We start from the raw sequence: 17,148 nt of genomic DNA, 5'->3' as shown, positions 1-17,148 counted from the left end.
CCCAATTTTAGGGATAAGGCCATCAGGCCCTTGGTCTCTGTGGGCAATCAGTTAAAATGGCCCCATTTTTGTTCTTAACGGAATCTCTGCCACAAGAACCTAAGAGCCGGAGTAGGTCTTTAAGCTGCTCGATCCTACCCTTCTGTTCAATAAGACCATAGCTGATCCTGTGCCTACTTCCAATTTCCTGCCTGATCCCTAAATCCCTGGTTCCCTTAATGCCCAAAAGTAGTTGATCTCAGCCTTGGAAGTTCTCAGTGACAACAACTTCACGGCTCACAAGTCCGCACACCCTGCTGAAGAAAATTCTCATCTCAATGCGAGATGTCACTTGCTTATCCTGAGACCATGATGTGTCACAAACTGATCCGCAAGTGGGGGTGTACCAGACTGGAACAATAGTTCTGAGGATCAAATAGACTCAGAGCCTTAGACTGAACAGAATTACTTCTGTCTGCTTAGAAATAGAAACATTTGATTGACACCAGAACCAGTCCATTGTTGTTACTCTGTCTTTTATGCTTATTCCTCCTTCTGTCTCTGTGCCTTCCTTCTCTCCTTCTTTTCCACCTCTTCTCTCTCCTCTCCTCTCTCTCTCCTCTCTCCTCTCTCTCTTCCTCTCTCTCTTACTCGTTCTCTCTCTCTCCCCCTCTTTCTCTCTGTCTGTCTGTCTGTCTCTCTCTCTCCTTGCTCCTGGTAGAACAATCTGGTTCCTCTGATTACTTCCATCATTATAAAACTTCTACAGTTGCTTAAATTCCAGTGTTTTTGATAATCTCACTTACTGCAGATGTAAAATGAACTAGACTATCAAAAGTTCAGGGTTTTTATGGAAGATTTTTGAGAGTCTAAAGTTGGTATGTGATCCCTGAACCCAACTAGGATAGCATTAGGCGTCTGACAAACAAGATCAGTTTCCTCCCACTTTTGGCTACCAGATCTGTTTTCTCTCCCAAGAAAGGAAACATCTATTCTATCTTTATTTCTACCGACCATTACAAATTCATGATGCACATTTAGAATGGGAACTAAATGCGCATGTTCAGATTTGTGCATGATATTTGTCACACTAATTAAATCCTTCTGCCAGTCGTGGTGCTGATGTGGCTCCATGAGGTAATTATAGTCACATGTTTACATTTGGGAAATGTGTACTGATGTAAGATTTTTTTAAAACTATTTTTAAGAAGGTTTCCAGGATCTTAACTGCGAGGGCTTCCTTGCTTCAAGTCTCCTTATGGGCTGTAATCCCCAGAATATAGAAAGTTACCTTGTACTACCTCGATGCACTGTATAATGAATTGATCTGTACGAACGGTATGCAAGACAAGTTTTTCACTGTACCTCAGTACATGTGACAATAATAAACCAATTCCAATTCCAGTTAAGCGGTGACTTCAATGAGGTTATTAGGATTCTGAGGTAGGTTCACTTTAGGGAATAGCTTTAAAATCAGCCAGGTCTTCCAAAAGTAGCACAGTGACCAAACCACGGGGCTGGTATCTAGAGATGGGCTATTGATCTAGCAACATGAGTTTGAATCCTATCTCAGTAGCCCTGAAGTTTAAATTAGTAACTAGATAAATTTGGAATGCAAAGCTAGGATCAATAATGGTGGTCATGAAATAGAATTGGAATTTGCTTATTATTGTCTTGCATACCGATCGTACAGATCATTTCATTACACAGTGCATTGGTGGTACAAGGTAAAACAATAACAGAATGCAGAATAGAGTGTTACAGTTACAGAGAAAGTGCAGTGCAGGCAGACAGTCAGGTGCAAGGTCATAACAAGGTAGACTGTGAGGTCAAGAGCCCATCTTATCATACTAGGGGACTGTTCAATAGTCTTAGTGGGATAGAAGCTGTCCTTGAGCCTGGTGGTATGTCCTTTCAGGCTTTTGTATCTTCTGCCCAATGGGAGGGGGGAGAAGAGAGAATGTCCAGGGTGGGTGGGGTCTTTGATTATGTTGGCTGCTTTACCGAGGTAGTGGGAAGTGTAGACAGAGTCCATGGAGGGGAGGCTGGTTTCCGTGATGACTGGGTTGTTGCAAGGAAATCTGCCCTCTATCACTAGTCTGAATCCAGATCCACAACCAACATGGTTAGTTCTTATCTGTCCTCTGAAATAGTGTAGCAAGACAATAATGTTGGCCTTACCAGTGATAGTCACATCACTCGAACAAATTAAAGGAAGTCAGTGAAGTGTAGTAATAGTGCAGAACTGCCTCCCATAAAAAGCAGTTGATGCAAGCTCAATTAATCATTTTAAATCTGACAGGTTTTGGTTGGGTTAGGGTATTAAGGGATATGGTGTTGAGGTGGATCGATGTGGCCAGCAAACAGCTGAGTCATGACATTGAGTGGGGGAGCAGGTGTTGGGAGGGATTGTTCTACTCTTGTGTTCCTTGATGAATCCCAATGATGCTGAGCAGTGCCAAAGTCAAATCCCACTCTCTGTTCCTTCTTGGAAATTGTTCAGATTCCCTGAAGGACTTGAAGCATCTGGAAAAGAAACGGGAAAAATGGGAAAAGAAGCAAGAGCACAAGAGACGGATCAAGCAACGGTCAATTAGCAAGGAGAGGTGGGTGGAGACGCTGGTTGTGGCTGACACTAAAATGGTGGAGCATCACGGAAGTGAAAACATTGAGGCCTACGTCCTCACTGTTATGAACATGGTGAGTGACCGTCTTCTTCCTCCGTTTCACTGGAACATTTCAAATTACTTCTCAATTATATTTTTGTGAGATGTCGATGCTCATCGAGGTCACAGAAATTGGCGGTGGCAGTTGGAAGGACCTCTCTTGCCATCAGCCACCACTCTGAGACCAGGTGTAATGCAGCCAGGATCTAGGTAGGAAGCTTGCTTCACCCCCAAAGTACAGAAGCTTAAAGATGGAGGTGATGTAATCTTTTTTACTCATTTGTAAATCCTGACTTCAGTAGTGAAGTTCCACAAAATCCATCCACTACCTTGTTACATACAAACACGTGAGCATCTGTTGAAATCAGGAGCAGGCCACTCAAGCCTGCCCTGCCATTTATTAATATTGTGGCCACATCCTTGTCTACCTGGAGCCACCTTTCATTCCCCTCTAAATAGTCTGTCTACTTCTGCCTTAAAAATGTTCAAAGACACTGCTTCCACTGCCCTTTGAGGAAGAGAGTTCCAAAGACTCATGATTCTAAAAGCAAAAAAATCTCATCTGTATTAAGTGATTCCTATTTCTAGATTCTCCCACAAGGGAAACAGTCTCTCCATATCCTTCGGCACCTTGTATGTTTCACTCAACTCCCCCTTCACTCTCCTAAACTCCAATGGATAAGAGCCCAGCCTGTCCAACTTCTCCACAAAAAAACCCTATTTCAGGTATTAGCTTAGATATTTTAAGTCTCCTGATGTCTTCTTTGCAAATTACTTTCCTACCTCTCTCTATGTTGTCAGCACCTTTAGCAACCATTCACTGCCTTCTTCCAGATCATTTATAGAAATTGTAAAATATTGAGGATCCCTGTGACAGACCACTGTTACAACTTGCCAACGAGGAAAAGACCCACTTATTACCTACTCTCTCTTTCTTGTTAGCCAGCTGACTTATCCATGCCAGTATGTTACATCCTACACCACGAGCTTTTATCTTCCATAGTAAGTTTTGATGTGGCATTTTTCAAATGCTTCCTGAAATCTAAGTATACTACATCTACTGGTTCCCCTTTATCTAAAGTATGTGTTACCTTTTCAAAGAATTCCAATAAATTGGCCAAGCATCATTTCCCTTTGCCCGATTACCTTGAATTTTTCTGTGCCCTGCTCTAACATTTTAATCTTAGCTTTTGACATTTTCCCAATGACGGATGGTCAAGTTTTCCTGCTTCCACTTTTCCTGCTTTTTCTGCTTTTCTACTTCCTTTCCGTTTTGAAAGGAGGATTTATATTTTCTATTTTTGAATCTAATGGAACCTTGCCTGAATCCGGGGAATTTTATTAGATTAAAACCAAAGCATCAACTATCTCACTACCCACTTCTTGATCCCAGGATGAAGACCATCAGCACCTGGACTTTGATCAGCCTGTGGCTCCAACCACTTGCTCAGTGCCGCATCCCTGGTGATTTTAATTTTCCTGAGTTCCTCCCTCCCTTCTAATTCCTGATTAACAGCTATTTCTGAGATGTGACTTGAACCCTCTGTACTGCAGACTGATGCAAAATACTTGTTTAATTCATTCACCTCATCCTTGTTTTCCATTATTAATTCCTGAGAGTCACCTTGCATGGAACCAACACTTCCTTTGGTAACTCGCTGTACAAACACTTACTACTTTATATTTCTGCATTGCTTTATCTTGTACTGATTTTTCCTTCTTTATTAATCTTTGTGTCATGTCCAATCTTCTGACCTGCCACCTGTCATCGTGTGATTGTATGCTTTTCCTTTAACCTTTTTAACCACAGGTAGTGGGTCCCTTGGAATTTTTTTTCAGGTCATGACAGGGTTCCATTCCCGTCGATGGTTCATAATCCGGACGATTGGCAAGTCGGAAATGCGGCTGTAAACTGAATTCCCAGGCGACAGAAGATTCCTGCAGCCCTGCAGCAGCCGGCAAATCCTCCCCCATCCCTCCTGCCAGCTCGCTCGTGCGTATGGGCTATACATAAGTCAGGCATTTGTAACCCGGGAAGGGCCTGTATCTAAACTTCTCCCATTGTTGAACTCACCGGTCACTCTTAGGGTTCCTGGCCTCCCTCACAGTTTCCCCTGGTCTCCAGCCTCCCACTTGGCCACTCCTGGGGTCTCCAGACTTTCTCTTGGCTGCTCCCTAAGTCTCCTGCCGACCGATCCCAGGATAATGCCAGTCCAACCAGCCTCACCCATCTCTACTGCCAACCCCACAAACTGGACCAATCATGTCCTGGGTTGGAGCCTTGAGCTGTAGTACAACAGGGCATGTGTACTGAGAAAACAGTCGTGACGAAGGCAAAACTTTCCACAGACATGAGTTAAGTACTTTAATAAAGCATTAAAAGTGTTTGGTTTGAGAAGATGGTGTGGATCTACCTTCTTGAACTGTTGCAGTTCATTTGAGCAGCTCTTAAGATGATTAATGGATTTGATACGGTAGACTGAGAGACGGTCTTTCCACCAGAACAAGTGTGTTGCATGCAGGGAATGTTTGTCCTAAACAGCTAAAATGGAATGGGTTTTCAAGTGACGTTCTTTGAAGGAGCATGAATAAACCAACATGGCTATTTTTGCCTTGTTTGCCGGTAAACCTTAATAGGGTGGAACATGGAAAAAAGTCTGTGTGTTTGCAAAGTGCACTTTACATCCTCTAGACATTCCATAGCAATTTGTAGCCAAATAAATTCTTCTGAAGTATAATCACTGTAGGGATCGCTGCTGTCAAAATTGGCACAGCAAGCTCCCACAAACAACCATGTGAAAATATCCACATCATATGTTTTGCTCGTATAGACTGAAGTGTGAATATTGAGCAGGGACCACTTCCATTTCACATTCACGGGATTTTCACATCCAACTGCAAGAGCAGATGGGACCATGTTTTAATAACTCATCCAAAAATCTGTGCTTCCAATGGCTCCTCCTTGTAGTGTCAGCCTGAAGCAGAACCTGAGCTTCCTTTCGAGAATTGGTAGCAGGACGGTTTTATTCCATACCTTGTTAATCAAAGCTCTAATACTGACAATCATAAATTTATTAGGAGCCATTCCAATCTCTAAGCTGAGTGCTGCAGGTTACAAACTGCAGTGAGCAACAAAGGCTGAACACCGGTTGTAGTTCGGCAACAAAGGCAATTCCAAACATTAACTGATCATTCAGGATTTGTGCCCACTCAGGCCTTTTAACTTGCTGTTAAGGTGAAGCCTTCCGACAAAAGTTATTTCAGTCAAGGAGTGTCTAAAACTACCTCAAGTCCAGAGTCCAGAGAAATCCATGGACAGCTTGGGCCCAGATAATCCCCACAATGTATTATTGTATTCCTGTCAGATTTAGTTTATTGTCATGTAACACGAGGGTGCAATCAAATTTCTTGTTCGCATGAAGCTCACAGAGTAAACAGTGTACATAGTAATAATAAATACAATAATAAATACAGCCGCAAGTGCAAAACAACAGAATGGTGCAAAGACTGCAGTACAGTCTGAAGTAGTGCAGAAAGAAATACGAAAGTGACAACAACAGAATAACCGAGAGAGAGAATTAAGAGTCTGAGAACGTGGCAGCACCGCCAGGAAGGGGATGTGAGAGAGGTGACTGGTTCAGGAGTCTGACAGCAGTGGGGAAGAAGCTGTTCTTGTCTGTGTGTCGGGGCTTTCAAGCTCCTGTATCTTCTCCAGAAGGTAGAAGAGAGAAAAGGTAATGTTGTGGGTGGCAGGTGTCCATGACGATACCAGTAGTCTTTATGAAGGTGGGAATCATTGACTCAGCATTTATCAATAAGCCTCTGGAGACCATCAAATCTAATAGCACAGATGGTGGCCATTCAGTCCTTCTTCTGGGTCTTTGAAAGAAATCTCATGTTAGTCCCATTCCCACTCTTTCTGCACAGCCCCTGTAGAGTTTCAAATAGTTATCCCACTTCTTTTTGAATATGTTACCACCACTCCTGCAGGAAGCACATTCCAGGTCACAACACACAGGATTAAAACACATTCTCACCTTGCCCGTAGTTCTTTACTAAGGCAGAGCTGTGTCCTTGGTTACTGACTTCCTGCCATGGGAACAGTTCCTCTTTGTTTCCTCCATCAGACCCCGCTGGGCTATTCCATTTGATCTTGCATTAACCTCCCAAGCTCTGAGCAGAACTTCAGCTTCTCCAATCCTCCACATAGCTGTTGCCCCTCATCCCTGGGATCTTTCCGTGAAATCTCGGCTCCTCCTGCAAGGGAAGGGCCCAGGACTACCACGTGCCAACGTAGGGCTGAATTGTGAGCTCCAGAATTTCCCATCCGTTGACAAGACCAATTCCAGCAAAGCCAAGTAATGCTGTGACGTCTATCACTGCTGCAATCTGGATAAATATCTGGGAAGGAGTAGTTTTGAAACTAAAAGGGAATAAGTAACGACAGAGATGATCATACATTCCAGGAAACCAGATGTTTCCTGTTGTCCTGGGAGTGGAAAAAGCAACAGTCCAAGATGATGTCTCGAGATGGCAGTGTGGACCGGTATTGTGCAGCATTGAGGGTCACTGTGTGACTTTCCCTCAAGATTGGAGGAGCAACATTGGTGAAGTAGATCCTGGGTTCAGGTTGAGGCTGAGGAACCTGCACTTTTTACTCAGGCAATACCAGCCACAGCTTGCATGCAATTACAACATTCAGTTCATGGATAGGAAAGGTTTTGAAAGATATGACCCAAATGCAGGCAAATGGGAGTAGCTCAGGAAGGCATCTTGGTCAGCATGGATGTATTGGGCCGAAGGGCCTGTTTCTGTGCTGTATAACTCTATGTCAAGTCCCTTCAACTGGACTCTTTCGACTGTCCACTTCCCTCCACCAATAGTGCCTGACCCACTGAGTTCCTCCAGCAGTTTTAGTGTAGTTGGTTTCTCACTGGTACTGTCTCTCTGAGATGCCTGGAATGTACTGAGTGCTGTAGGAAGTGGTTGTTGTCCTATTATAACACGTGGCTGCACTGCTCTCTCACCAGCTCTTGACACGTCTCTCCACAGGTTGCTGGGTTGTTTCGTGATGCCAGTATCGGGAACTCTGTGAACATCATCATCGTACGTCTTGTGCTGTTAGAGGAAGATGAGGTGAGTAGACCGTGCCAGTGGATTGATTGAATCATTAGGGACTGGTCTACATAGGATTGGTATTGAATGCAACATAGTAGGAAGATGTCTAAGGAGCCCAGTCCTTACACAATCAGCTGACTACCACCCTAGCATACCTTGTACTTCCTCTCTCCCTTCGACACTGTGGAGTTTGGTGTTGGTTTATTATTGTCACATGTACCGAGATACAGTGAAAAACTTTCGTCTGCGTGCTATCCAAGCCAGTCATGCCATACATAAGTACCTCCAGGTAGTAAAAGAAACAGAATGCAGAATATAGTGTTACGGTTACAGAGAAAGTGCAGTGCAGGCAGACAAGTAGAGTGCAAGGGCCACGAGGAGGTAGATTGGGAGATCGAGAGTTCATCTTTAGCGTATAAGAGATCCATTCAAGAGTCTGTTGACAGTGGGATCGAAGCTGTCCTTGAGCCTGGTGGTAAGGTGAACAATTAAATTCTAAACAGAGTTAGATAAATACTTGAGGTCAAAATTTGCAAGGCATTGAGGAACGAGCAGGAAATGGAACCTTTGTCGAGTTCCATGGAGGTGCCAGTGCATTCACAGTGGACCAAGTGTATCCTACTGAGCTTTGAAAGTCCATGAAAGTGATGCCTTGTGCATCTTGCCAAATTGTTTTGTTCACAGGAGGTAAACGCTGAACAATACAGTGAAGAATTAATTTTTAGCGTTTAGGAGATTTTTCCTCCTGTCCGAAGACCATCAGACATAGGAGCAGAATTAGGCCATCTTGACCCATCGAGTCTGCTCCACCATTCAATCGTGGCTGATTTTTTTTTCAACCCTATTCTCCTGCCTTCTCCCTGTAACCCTTAACCCCCTTACTAATCAAGAACTTCAATCTCTGTCTTAAATACAGCCAATGACTTGGCCTCCACAGCCCTCTGTGGCAATGAATTCCACAGATTCACCACCCTCTGGCTGAAGAAATTCCTCCTCATCTCAGTTCTAAATGGATGTCCCTTTATTCTGAGGCTGTGCCTTCAGATCCTAGATTCTCCTACAAATGGAAACATCCTCTCCACGTCCACTCTTTCCAAGAATTTCAGTAGTGGATAGATTTCAATGTGATCTGCTCTCATCCTTCTGACATCAAGTACAGACCCAGAGCCATCAAACGCTCCTCATACGTTAAGCCTTTCATTCCCGGGATCATTCTTGTGAACCTCCTCTGGACCCTCTCCAGGGCCAGCACATCTCTCCTCAGATGCAGGACCCAAAATTGCTCACAATATTCCAAATGCAGTCTGACCAACACCTTATAAAGCCTCAGCAGTACACCCTTGCTTTTATATTCTAGTCCTCTTGAAATGAATGCTAACATTGCATTTGCCTTCCTTACTACCGACTCAACCTGCAAGTTAACCTTGAGGGAATCCTGAACTAGGACTCCCAAATCCCTTTGTGCCTCTGATTTCTGAACTCTCTTCCCACTTAGAAAATAGTCTACACCTTTATTCTTCCTACCAAGTGCCTAACCCCACACTTCCCTGACAGAGGCTTATAGCAGATATCAATTGCTTTCTCGATGGAACATGAAAACTGAGATGCACGCATGTTTTCATGGAGCATTCCTGGTTCTGCTTCTCCTGCCCTTGGGATGGGAATTTGCAGCTGGTCATATTTCCCTGATGTTTCCCCCAATAATAGAAGGATTGGTAGAGTGGTGATGTGAGTGGGCGAGGGGAGATTGGAGTGAAAAATTTGTTTATAAGGTGCCAGGAAAACTGGCAACCAGAGGACCCAGATTGAAGGAAGTTGGCAAAAACTATCTGTGGTAGAAAATTGACTCATCAGCCTACTTCTCCAGGCTCTGGTTACAAGAGGGGCATCTTCTGAAGGATGTTAAATGGTGAATTTCACGGTAGCTGAAGTTTATTGTCCAGTAACATTCCTGAACGTTCCAAAAGTCTCTGTGGGAAACATGGGGTTGGACTCACACCACCAGGCTTCCTTTACAACTCTTTGGTTTCAGGCTGGGGTTTTGGCCCACTCTCTCAGCCTGTTGTGTCAGTCCCATGTTTTGGGTTGGCGTTTTCGGCCGGTATGTTTTGGCCGGTGTTTCGGGCGAGTGTTTCGGGTCTGTGTTTCAGGTCTCCAGTGGCCGTGCCTCCTGTGGGTTACCACAGGGCTACCACCACCAGTACTAACTCACTTGGTCACCCAGCCTCTCCCAACAGCAGTCACTAAACTGAAGTTCTTTTTGTGATATACTCACCATTGTAGTGTAGGATTGAGGTGACTTTGGTGTCACCCTTCTCTGTAATCTCTTCCAGACCTACAACCCTGGAAGGTCTCCAGACGCCTCCACATTTCTCCATCCCTGAGTTTAATTGGCAGCAATGTCTTCAGCTGCCAAGGCCCTAAGCCCTGAAATTATTCTCCCTAATCCTCTATGTTGCTACTGCTTCTTTTCTCTGAGCCCCTCATAAAAACTTGCTTCTTTGACAAAGCTTTTGGCCACCTCTCTCTCCTTATGTTAAAGAAACAAATTTAATTTGCTAAGCCTGTGAAGTTCCTTGGGCATTGCATTATATTAAAGTCAGATGATTATAGATGAAAAACACGATGATGCTGGAGGAACTCAGTGGGCCAGGCTGCATCTGTGGAGAAAAGCAGCTGGTCAATGTTTCAGGTCAGGACCCTTCTTCAGGACTGAAGATAGGAAAAGGGGAAGCCCAATATACAGGAGGGAAAAGCAGAGCAGTGATAGGTGGACAAAATAGAGGGGAGGTGGGGTAGAAAAAAGAGAGGGAGGCTAGGAAAGGGAAGAAAAGAAGAAGTATGGTTTGGGGGGGGGGAAATGTGGCGTGGGGGGAAGGGGATTACTTAAAGTGGGAGAATTCAATGTTTATGCCGTTAGGCTGCAAGGTTCCAAGATGGAAAATGAGGTGCTGTTCCTCCAGTTTGTGCTTGGAATTCTCCTGGCAGTGGAGGAGGCCGAGGACTGACGTTATCAGTGATAGTGTGGGAGGGGGAGTTGAAGTGACTGGCAACGGGGAGATGCAGATCGCAGTTACGGACAGAGCGCAGGTGTTCTGTGAAACGGTCACCTAGTCTGCATTTTCTCTCCTATATATTGGCTTCCCCTCTTCCCACCTTCAGTCCTGAAGAAGGGTCCTGACCCGAAACGTTGACCGCCTGCTTTTCTCCACGAATGCTGCCTGGCCGGCTGAGTTCCTCCAGCATCATCGTGTTTTTCATCTAGATTCCAGCATCTGCAGTCCTTTGTTTCTCAAGTGATTATAGTTATTGATAACTCTTTGTTCTGGTTGTCTCGATGATGTTGGTGTTGTTGAAGCTTCACGTCATGGTATACATTCGCATCTGAAAATTTAAACAAAATGCCCAGTTTCTCAGGTTTGTTGGACTTTTTAAGTCGCTCTCCTCCCCTCTGTAATGAAAAGGTTTGGGAATCGGGATAAAAGGGACCCATCTACAAATCAGAGGTGGAGGTCCACACTTTCCGAAGCTCATTGTGTGTGAGGTGTGACCATCGCTTCAAAGTGAAGGGTTTGCCTTGGTGACACTCATAATGGTTGCTAAGAATTCTCAAAGCTGCTGAGACTACTGTGACTTTACTGTAGACAGCGTTGGAATCAGGGCTGGGTGGAGATAGCACAGCCAATTGTTACACCAGTGGAATTATGTAGAATGTACAGCAAGGAAACAGGCCATTCAGTCCAAACAGTTTATGCTGGCATTTATGGTGCAGTCAACCATTTGTCCATCATCCCTCATCCAACCTTCCAGCATAACCAGTGATTCATTACTCATATACTTGGAAAACCTCCCCCTAGCTACACCTCACTATCCATCCCAATCACTCCCTGCGACGACACAAGAGACTCCAGATGCTGAAGCAATGCACAAAAAGCTGGAGGAACTCAGCGGGTCAGGCAGCATCTATGGAGGGAATTGGACAGTCCACGTTTTGGACCGAGACCCTTCATCAGGACTGGAAAGGAAGAGGCCAGAAGCCAAAATAAGGTGTGGGGGAGGGGCAGGAGCACGAGCTGGTAGGTGTTAGGTGAATCCAGGTGAGAGGGGGAAGGTAGGTAGATGGGCGAGGGGGGAGTGGGAGTGACGTGAGAGGCTGGGAGGTGATGGGTGGAAGAGGCAAAGGGCTGAAGAAGATGGAATCTGACAGGAGAGGACAGTGGACCATGGAATAGAGGGAAGGAGGTGGGGAACCACAGGGAAGATGTGGGTGGAGGAGGAGAAAGAGAAGGGGTAAAGGGGCCGGGGGAGAAGGGAAAACGGGGAGTGGTTGCCGGACGTCAGAGAAATCGATGTTGATGCCTTCAGGTTGGAGACTACCCAGATGGAATATGAGGTGTTGTTCCTCTAATCTGCGTCTAGCCTCAACGTGGCAGTAGAGGAGGTTGTGGACAGACGTGTCGGTGTGGGAATGGGAAGTGGAATTAAAGTGGCTGCCCACTGGGAGACGCCGGCTGTTGCGGTAGACGGAGTGAGGATGCTCAGCGCACAGAACAGAAGAGCAGAGTATTTGATGACTGCTGACATTGGGAAAAGCTGATGTTCACGGGGTGTCCTTGGACACATGTTGCAGAAAGCCTACAGCTGCAGCCAGCAATTAGGGAGGCAAATGGCATGTTGCTTATTATTAGATGAGGATTTTGATAAAGATACCCTCCTGTAACTATGTGAGAATGCACCTGGAGTGTCGGGTATCACCGATGTAGAGGAGGCTGCACCGGGAGCACCAGGTGCAGTAAATGACCCCGATAGATTCATGTGTGAAGCGCTGCCTCACATGCAAGGACTGTTTAGGGCCCTGAATGGTGGTGAGGGAGGAGGTGTAAGGGCAGGTGTAACACTTAGCATGGTTGCAGGGATAAGTGTCTGGTGGGGGGGTGAGTGGGTGGTCTGGGGTGGGGGGGGGGGGGTCGGTGGGGAAGAACGAGAGGACTTGACTGCAGACGCTGGAATCTGGAGCAACAAACAATCTGCTGGAGGAACTCAGTGGGTCGAGCAGCATCTGTGGCGGTGGGGGGGAAGGAATTGTCAACGTTTGTTGTCAAAACCCTGAGGTCAGTCCTCATTTCCCCTCCACGGATGCTGCTCGACCCACTGAGTTCCTCCAACAGTGTGGTACTCCCGGTGACAGCAAAGTCCACATTCCCACCACCCTTTGGATTTCAAAGATTCTTCTGAATTCCCTACTCGTTTTGATTCCTAGGTGTCAATCCGACATTGATGGTTTCTACTTTCACCCTACATCTAAACCCTTTTAAAGGCCTCGTTCCTGGTCAGTCTGATAGTGTCCTTTTAAATCTTTTCTGTTGCTAAATCCACTTTATAATGCAGCCATCCGGAATTCTGCATAATCTCCATGTGGTGTAACCGAGATTCAACACATCTATATTTAATGTAATCTCAATGATTTCCTCTACAGATCAACTGCAGTGATTGCTATGAATTGTATAAATGGCAAAGCTATTTTCTTTGTGTATTTTTCTGAGATTCTTTTGTTTCTCTATCTCATTTCGATTCTTATTTTCCAAGTAATCTATGACCTTGTTTTTTTATGTATATTTTTGGGCCCTGGGTTTCACCAGCAAGGCCAACACTTATTTAGAACACCTCGCTCTTGTTGAGAAGGTGGTGATGAACCATTTTCTTGAACCACTGAAGTCCTGGTGAAGGAACTGCCAAACCGCTGTCCGACGTGGTGTTCCAGGATTTAGATCAAGCAACCATGAAGGATCAACAATATGTTTCCAAGTCAGGGTGACGTGCAACAGGGAGGGGAACCTGAAGGTGGTGGTGTTTCCATGCACACGTTGCCCTTGTCCTTGGTGTGGAGCTCGCTGGTTTGGGTGGGGGTGCTGTTGGGGTAGCTTGGGCAAGTAACTGGAGTGCACTTTGTAAATGGTACCTACAGTGGTCACTGCGCGCTGTGGTGAGTGGATATTTAGAGTCCTGGATGGGATGCCAATCAAACGAGCTGCTCTGTCAATTCATGAAAGTTGTTGACACTGCACTCATCCAGTCAAGTGGGGAATATCCCATCACACCCTTGATTTGTGTCCGGTAGTTGGATGAAAGGACCAAGCCTGCATACTGTCAAGGTCTTGCTGCATGCAGGCATGATGTGCTTCATTCACGAGGAGTTGTGAGTGGAATTGAACATTGTCATCCGTGAGCGTCCTTCCTTCTGACCTCATAGTGGAAGGAAGGTCATTGATAACACAGCTGAGGTTGGTTGGGGCTCAGACATTGCCCTGCAGTGATGTCTTGGGGGTGGGATGTTTGACTTCCAACCATCACAACAGTCCTCCTTTGAGCAAGGTTTGCCCCCAACCATTGGAGTGTTTTCCTTTGATGTTCATTGACTTCAGTTTTACCAGCACGTTGTGACGTCGTACTTGGTTAACTGCTGCCCTGATGTTGCACCATATTGTCTACCTGCAATGCACTTCCCTGTAGCTGTAACACTTTACTCTGTGTTCTGTTATTTACCCTGTACTACCTCAATGCACTGTGTAATGAATTGATCTGTATGAATGGGGTGCAAGACAAGTTTTTCACTGTACCTCAGTACAAGTGACAATAATAAACTAATACCAATACCAAAGACTGTGACTCTCAGCTCTCAAATTCAGCTCTTAGTCCATGTTTGGACCAAGGCTGTGACAAGATCTGAAGCTAACTGGTCCTGGTGAAACCCAAACTGGGCATTGGTAAACAGGCTATTGTGTATAAGTGTCACTTGTTGGAAGCAGCTTCGGTCATTTTTCTGGTGATTGAATGTAGACTGATTGGGCAGTCGATAACGGGATTGGATTTCTCCTGCTTTTTGTGAAAGGGACCTACCTGGGCAATATTCCACATTGTCAGGTAGATACCAGTGTTGTAACTGCACTACAACAGCTTGGCTAGAGGTGCAGCAAGTTCTGGAGCTCAGGTCTTCCAGTACAATAAGTCTCCTTATATTTCTTACCAAAATACATGGCAATCATATACTGAAATTCAGCTTCCAATCAAATGCTTATTCTGCAAGTTTATTCATGGCTCCTAGTGAAATATTGTAATCTCTTCAGTGTCGTCTACCTCTGCAATTTGGTTTTGCCTACAAATGTAGAGACTTGATCCTGAAAATCGTTGCTGTAAATTATAAACATATGTATTTCATTTCTGGTTCCCTGGGGCCCTAGCGCTCCCTTAACCCCTGTGACTCCTGAAACACTGCAGAGACTCTCCGTGGTTACTGACACACTCTGTAAATAGTGCTAAATATTGAACTCCAGATCATAGACTTCTTGCATTATCGTTTGCCTTGCTTCCTTTGCCAATTATCATAAAACTGTCTCTTCTGTGCCAGTGGAAAAGGTTTTCCATCTACTATGGCAATTCCCCTAATAAATTTGACCTTCTGTTGCTCGAAGGAAGTCAACCCATGTTTCTCTCCATGTAGAATCACATGTGGATACATTCTCTGCTCTCTCTCTGGCAGGAGGACCTGAAGATAACACATCACGCAGATAACACCCTGAGGAGCTTCTGCAAGTGGCAAAAAAAAATCAACTTCAAGGGTGACAGCCATCCGGCACACCATGATGTGGCCCTACTGCTCACTCGGTAAGTGGGGATTAGAGACACACCACAATTTACAGCTGGCAGCAAGAGATAATTAGGCTATCGTATGTATCTTCTTCTTTTGAATTGGTCTTGCCTTGTATGAAGGGTTTCCTGCTGTCTTAATGTTTTAGACCAGCATCTGCTGCCTGGCCAGTATTTTCATGGAGTCATACAGCGTGGTCACAGGCTCCTCAGCCCACCTCGTCCATGCTGACCAGTGGGCGCCCATCCATATAAATCCCATCTTCCAGCACTTGTCCTGTGGCCTTCTATGTCTGGGCGATTCAGGTGCTTGCCTGGACACCTCTTAAACGCTGATTCCTCCGCTCTCTCTGGCAGTGAATTCCAGGTACTCACCACTCTCTGGGTGAAGAAGGCCCCCCTCAGATCCCCTCTACATCCCTTACCCCTTACCCTAAATCTACATAGTTTTATTCACCTTTGATAAGGTAAAATGTTTCCTGCAGTCTACCCTATCTATACCCCTCATCATGTCCCCTCTTAACCTCCTGCGCTCCAAGGAAAACTAATCTAGTCTCTCCTGTTTCTCCTCATAACTAAAATGCTCCATGCCAGGCAACATCTTGGTGATTCCATTCTGCACCCTCACCATCTTTGCTATGCTGTGGTGACCAGAACTGCAGGCAGTGCTTCAGCTGAGGTCTGACCAATGTTTTATAAAGTTGGAGCATCACCTCACTGCACTCGTCCAGTGCCCTGACTAATGAAGGCCGGCATCCCGTATGCCTTCTTCACCATGTTATCTACCTGCACTATAACCTTCAAAGATCTTTGGACCTGTACACCAAGGTCCCTCTGTTCCTCAGTACTCCCTAGGTCCTATTCTTGTTGTCATTCATTTAGTTTTCCATCTCTGGTGCTAGATTTTTTAATTTTTTAATACCTTAAGTTACTTGTTACCCCTTAAAAGTATAACAGAAAAGCATGTGTTAATCAGAATAATTGGACTCCAAAATGAGACCCCACTCACAGTCAGCACCATCAGAAGCTCAACAGAGTCTTTCCTTGAGGCCAGTCACTCAATGCTGATGGTGAGGAGCTGGCACTGCCTCAGGAATGCTGATCCCACCAGTGATCAGCAGGGTTGCATTCTCTTGCTCAATCCAGCAGGATTGTCATCCAGTGGTTGTCCTGGCATCTGATGGGTGTGTTTGACCTGATGTCAACTCACCCCTCCCAGGTCTGGCATCCCTGTCCCTCCACGGCCTTGTCCCTGGATCCTCCCACACCGTTCCACCGCTGAGAACATTACGTTTCACTCTGCAGATTCTTATCATTTTCTTCCTAATCCTCAGGCCTCCTCCACTGGCAGCTGTCCCTTCAGCTGCCAAAGACCTCATTCTTGAAATTCACTCCCTCTTCCCATCCTTTTCCTCCCTCCCTGTTTAGGATATTTTTATGCAATGTTGGGGTTGCTGGCATGGCCAACATTTACTAAGAGTCCCTAACAGTCCTTGGGAAGGTCTGGTCATAGTCATAGGGTCATACATCATGGAAACAGGTCCTTCAGCCCAACTCGTCCATGCCAACCAAGGCTCCCATCTCAGCTAGTCCCATTGGCCCATATCCCTCGAAACCTTTCCTATCCATGTCCCTGTCAAAGTGCCTTTTAAATGTTGTTATTGTACCTGCCTCAACCACTTCCTCTGGCAGCTTGTTCCACACACTCACCACCCTCTGTGTGAAGAAGTTGCCCCTCAGG

The 17,148-nt window shown here is 45.5% G+C and overlaps 1 protein-coding gene across 1 annotated transcript in view; it reads left to right on the top strand.

Annotated features, from left to right (window-relative positions):
• Window positions 1-17,148, top strand: part of LOC127584088 (A disintegrin and metalloproteinase with thrombospondin motifs 7-like) — a 169,218-nt gene that overhangs the window by 36,381 nt on the left and 115,689 nt on the right. Inside the window, exons 4-6 of the mRNA XM_052040647.1 lie at window positions 2,483-2,679; window positions 7,698-7,781; window positions 15,301-15,425. Coding sequence (XP_051896607.1) covers window positions 2,483-2,679; window positions 7,698-7,781; window positions 15,301-15,425 — 406 coding nt within the window. The remainder of the gene's footprint in view (window positions 1-2,482; window positions 2,680-7,697; window positions 7,782-15,300; window positions 15,426-17,148) is intronic.

Source organism: Pristis pectinata, chromosome 28 (genome assembly GCF_009764475.1).
Source record: "Pristis pectinata isolate sPriPec2 chromosome 28, sPriPec2.1.pri, whole genome shotgun sequence".
Classification (NCBI taxonomy): domain Eukaryota; kingdom Metazoa; phylum Chordata; class Chondrichthyes; order Rhinopristiformes; family Pristidae; genus Pristis; species Pristis pectinata.
Note: the sequence above shows the minus strand (reverse complement) of the source record. Positions and strands in the feature narration are given on the sequence as shown.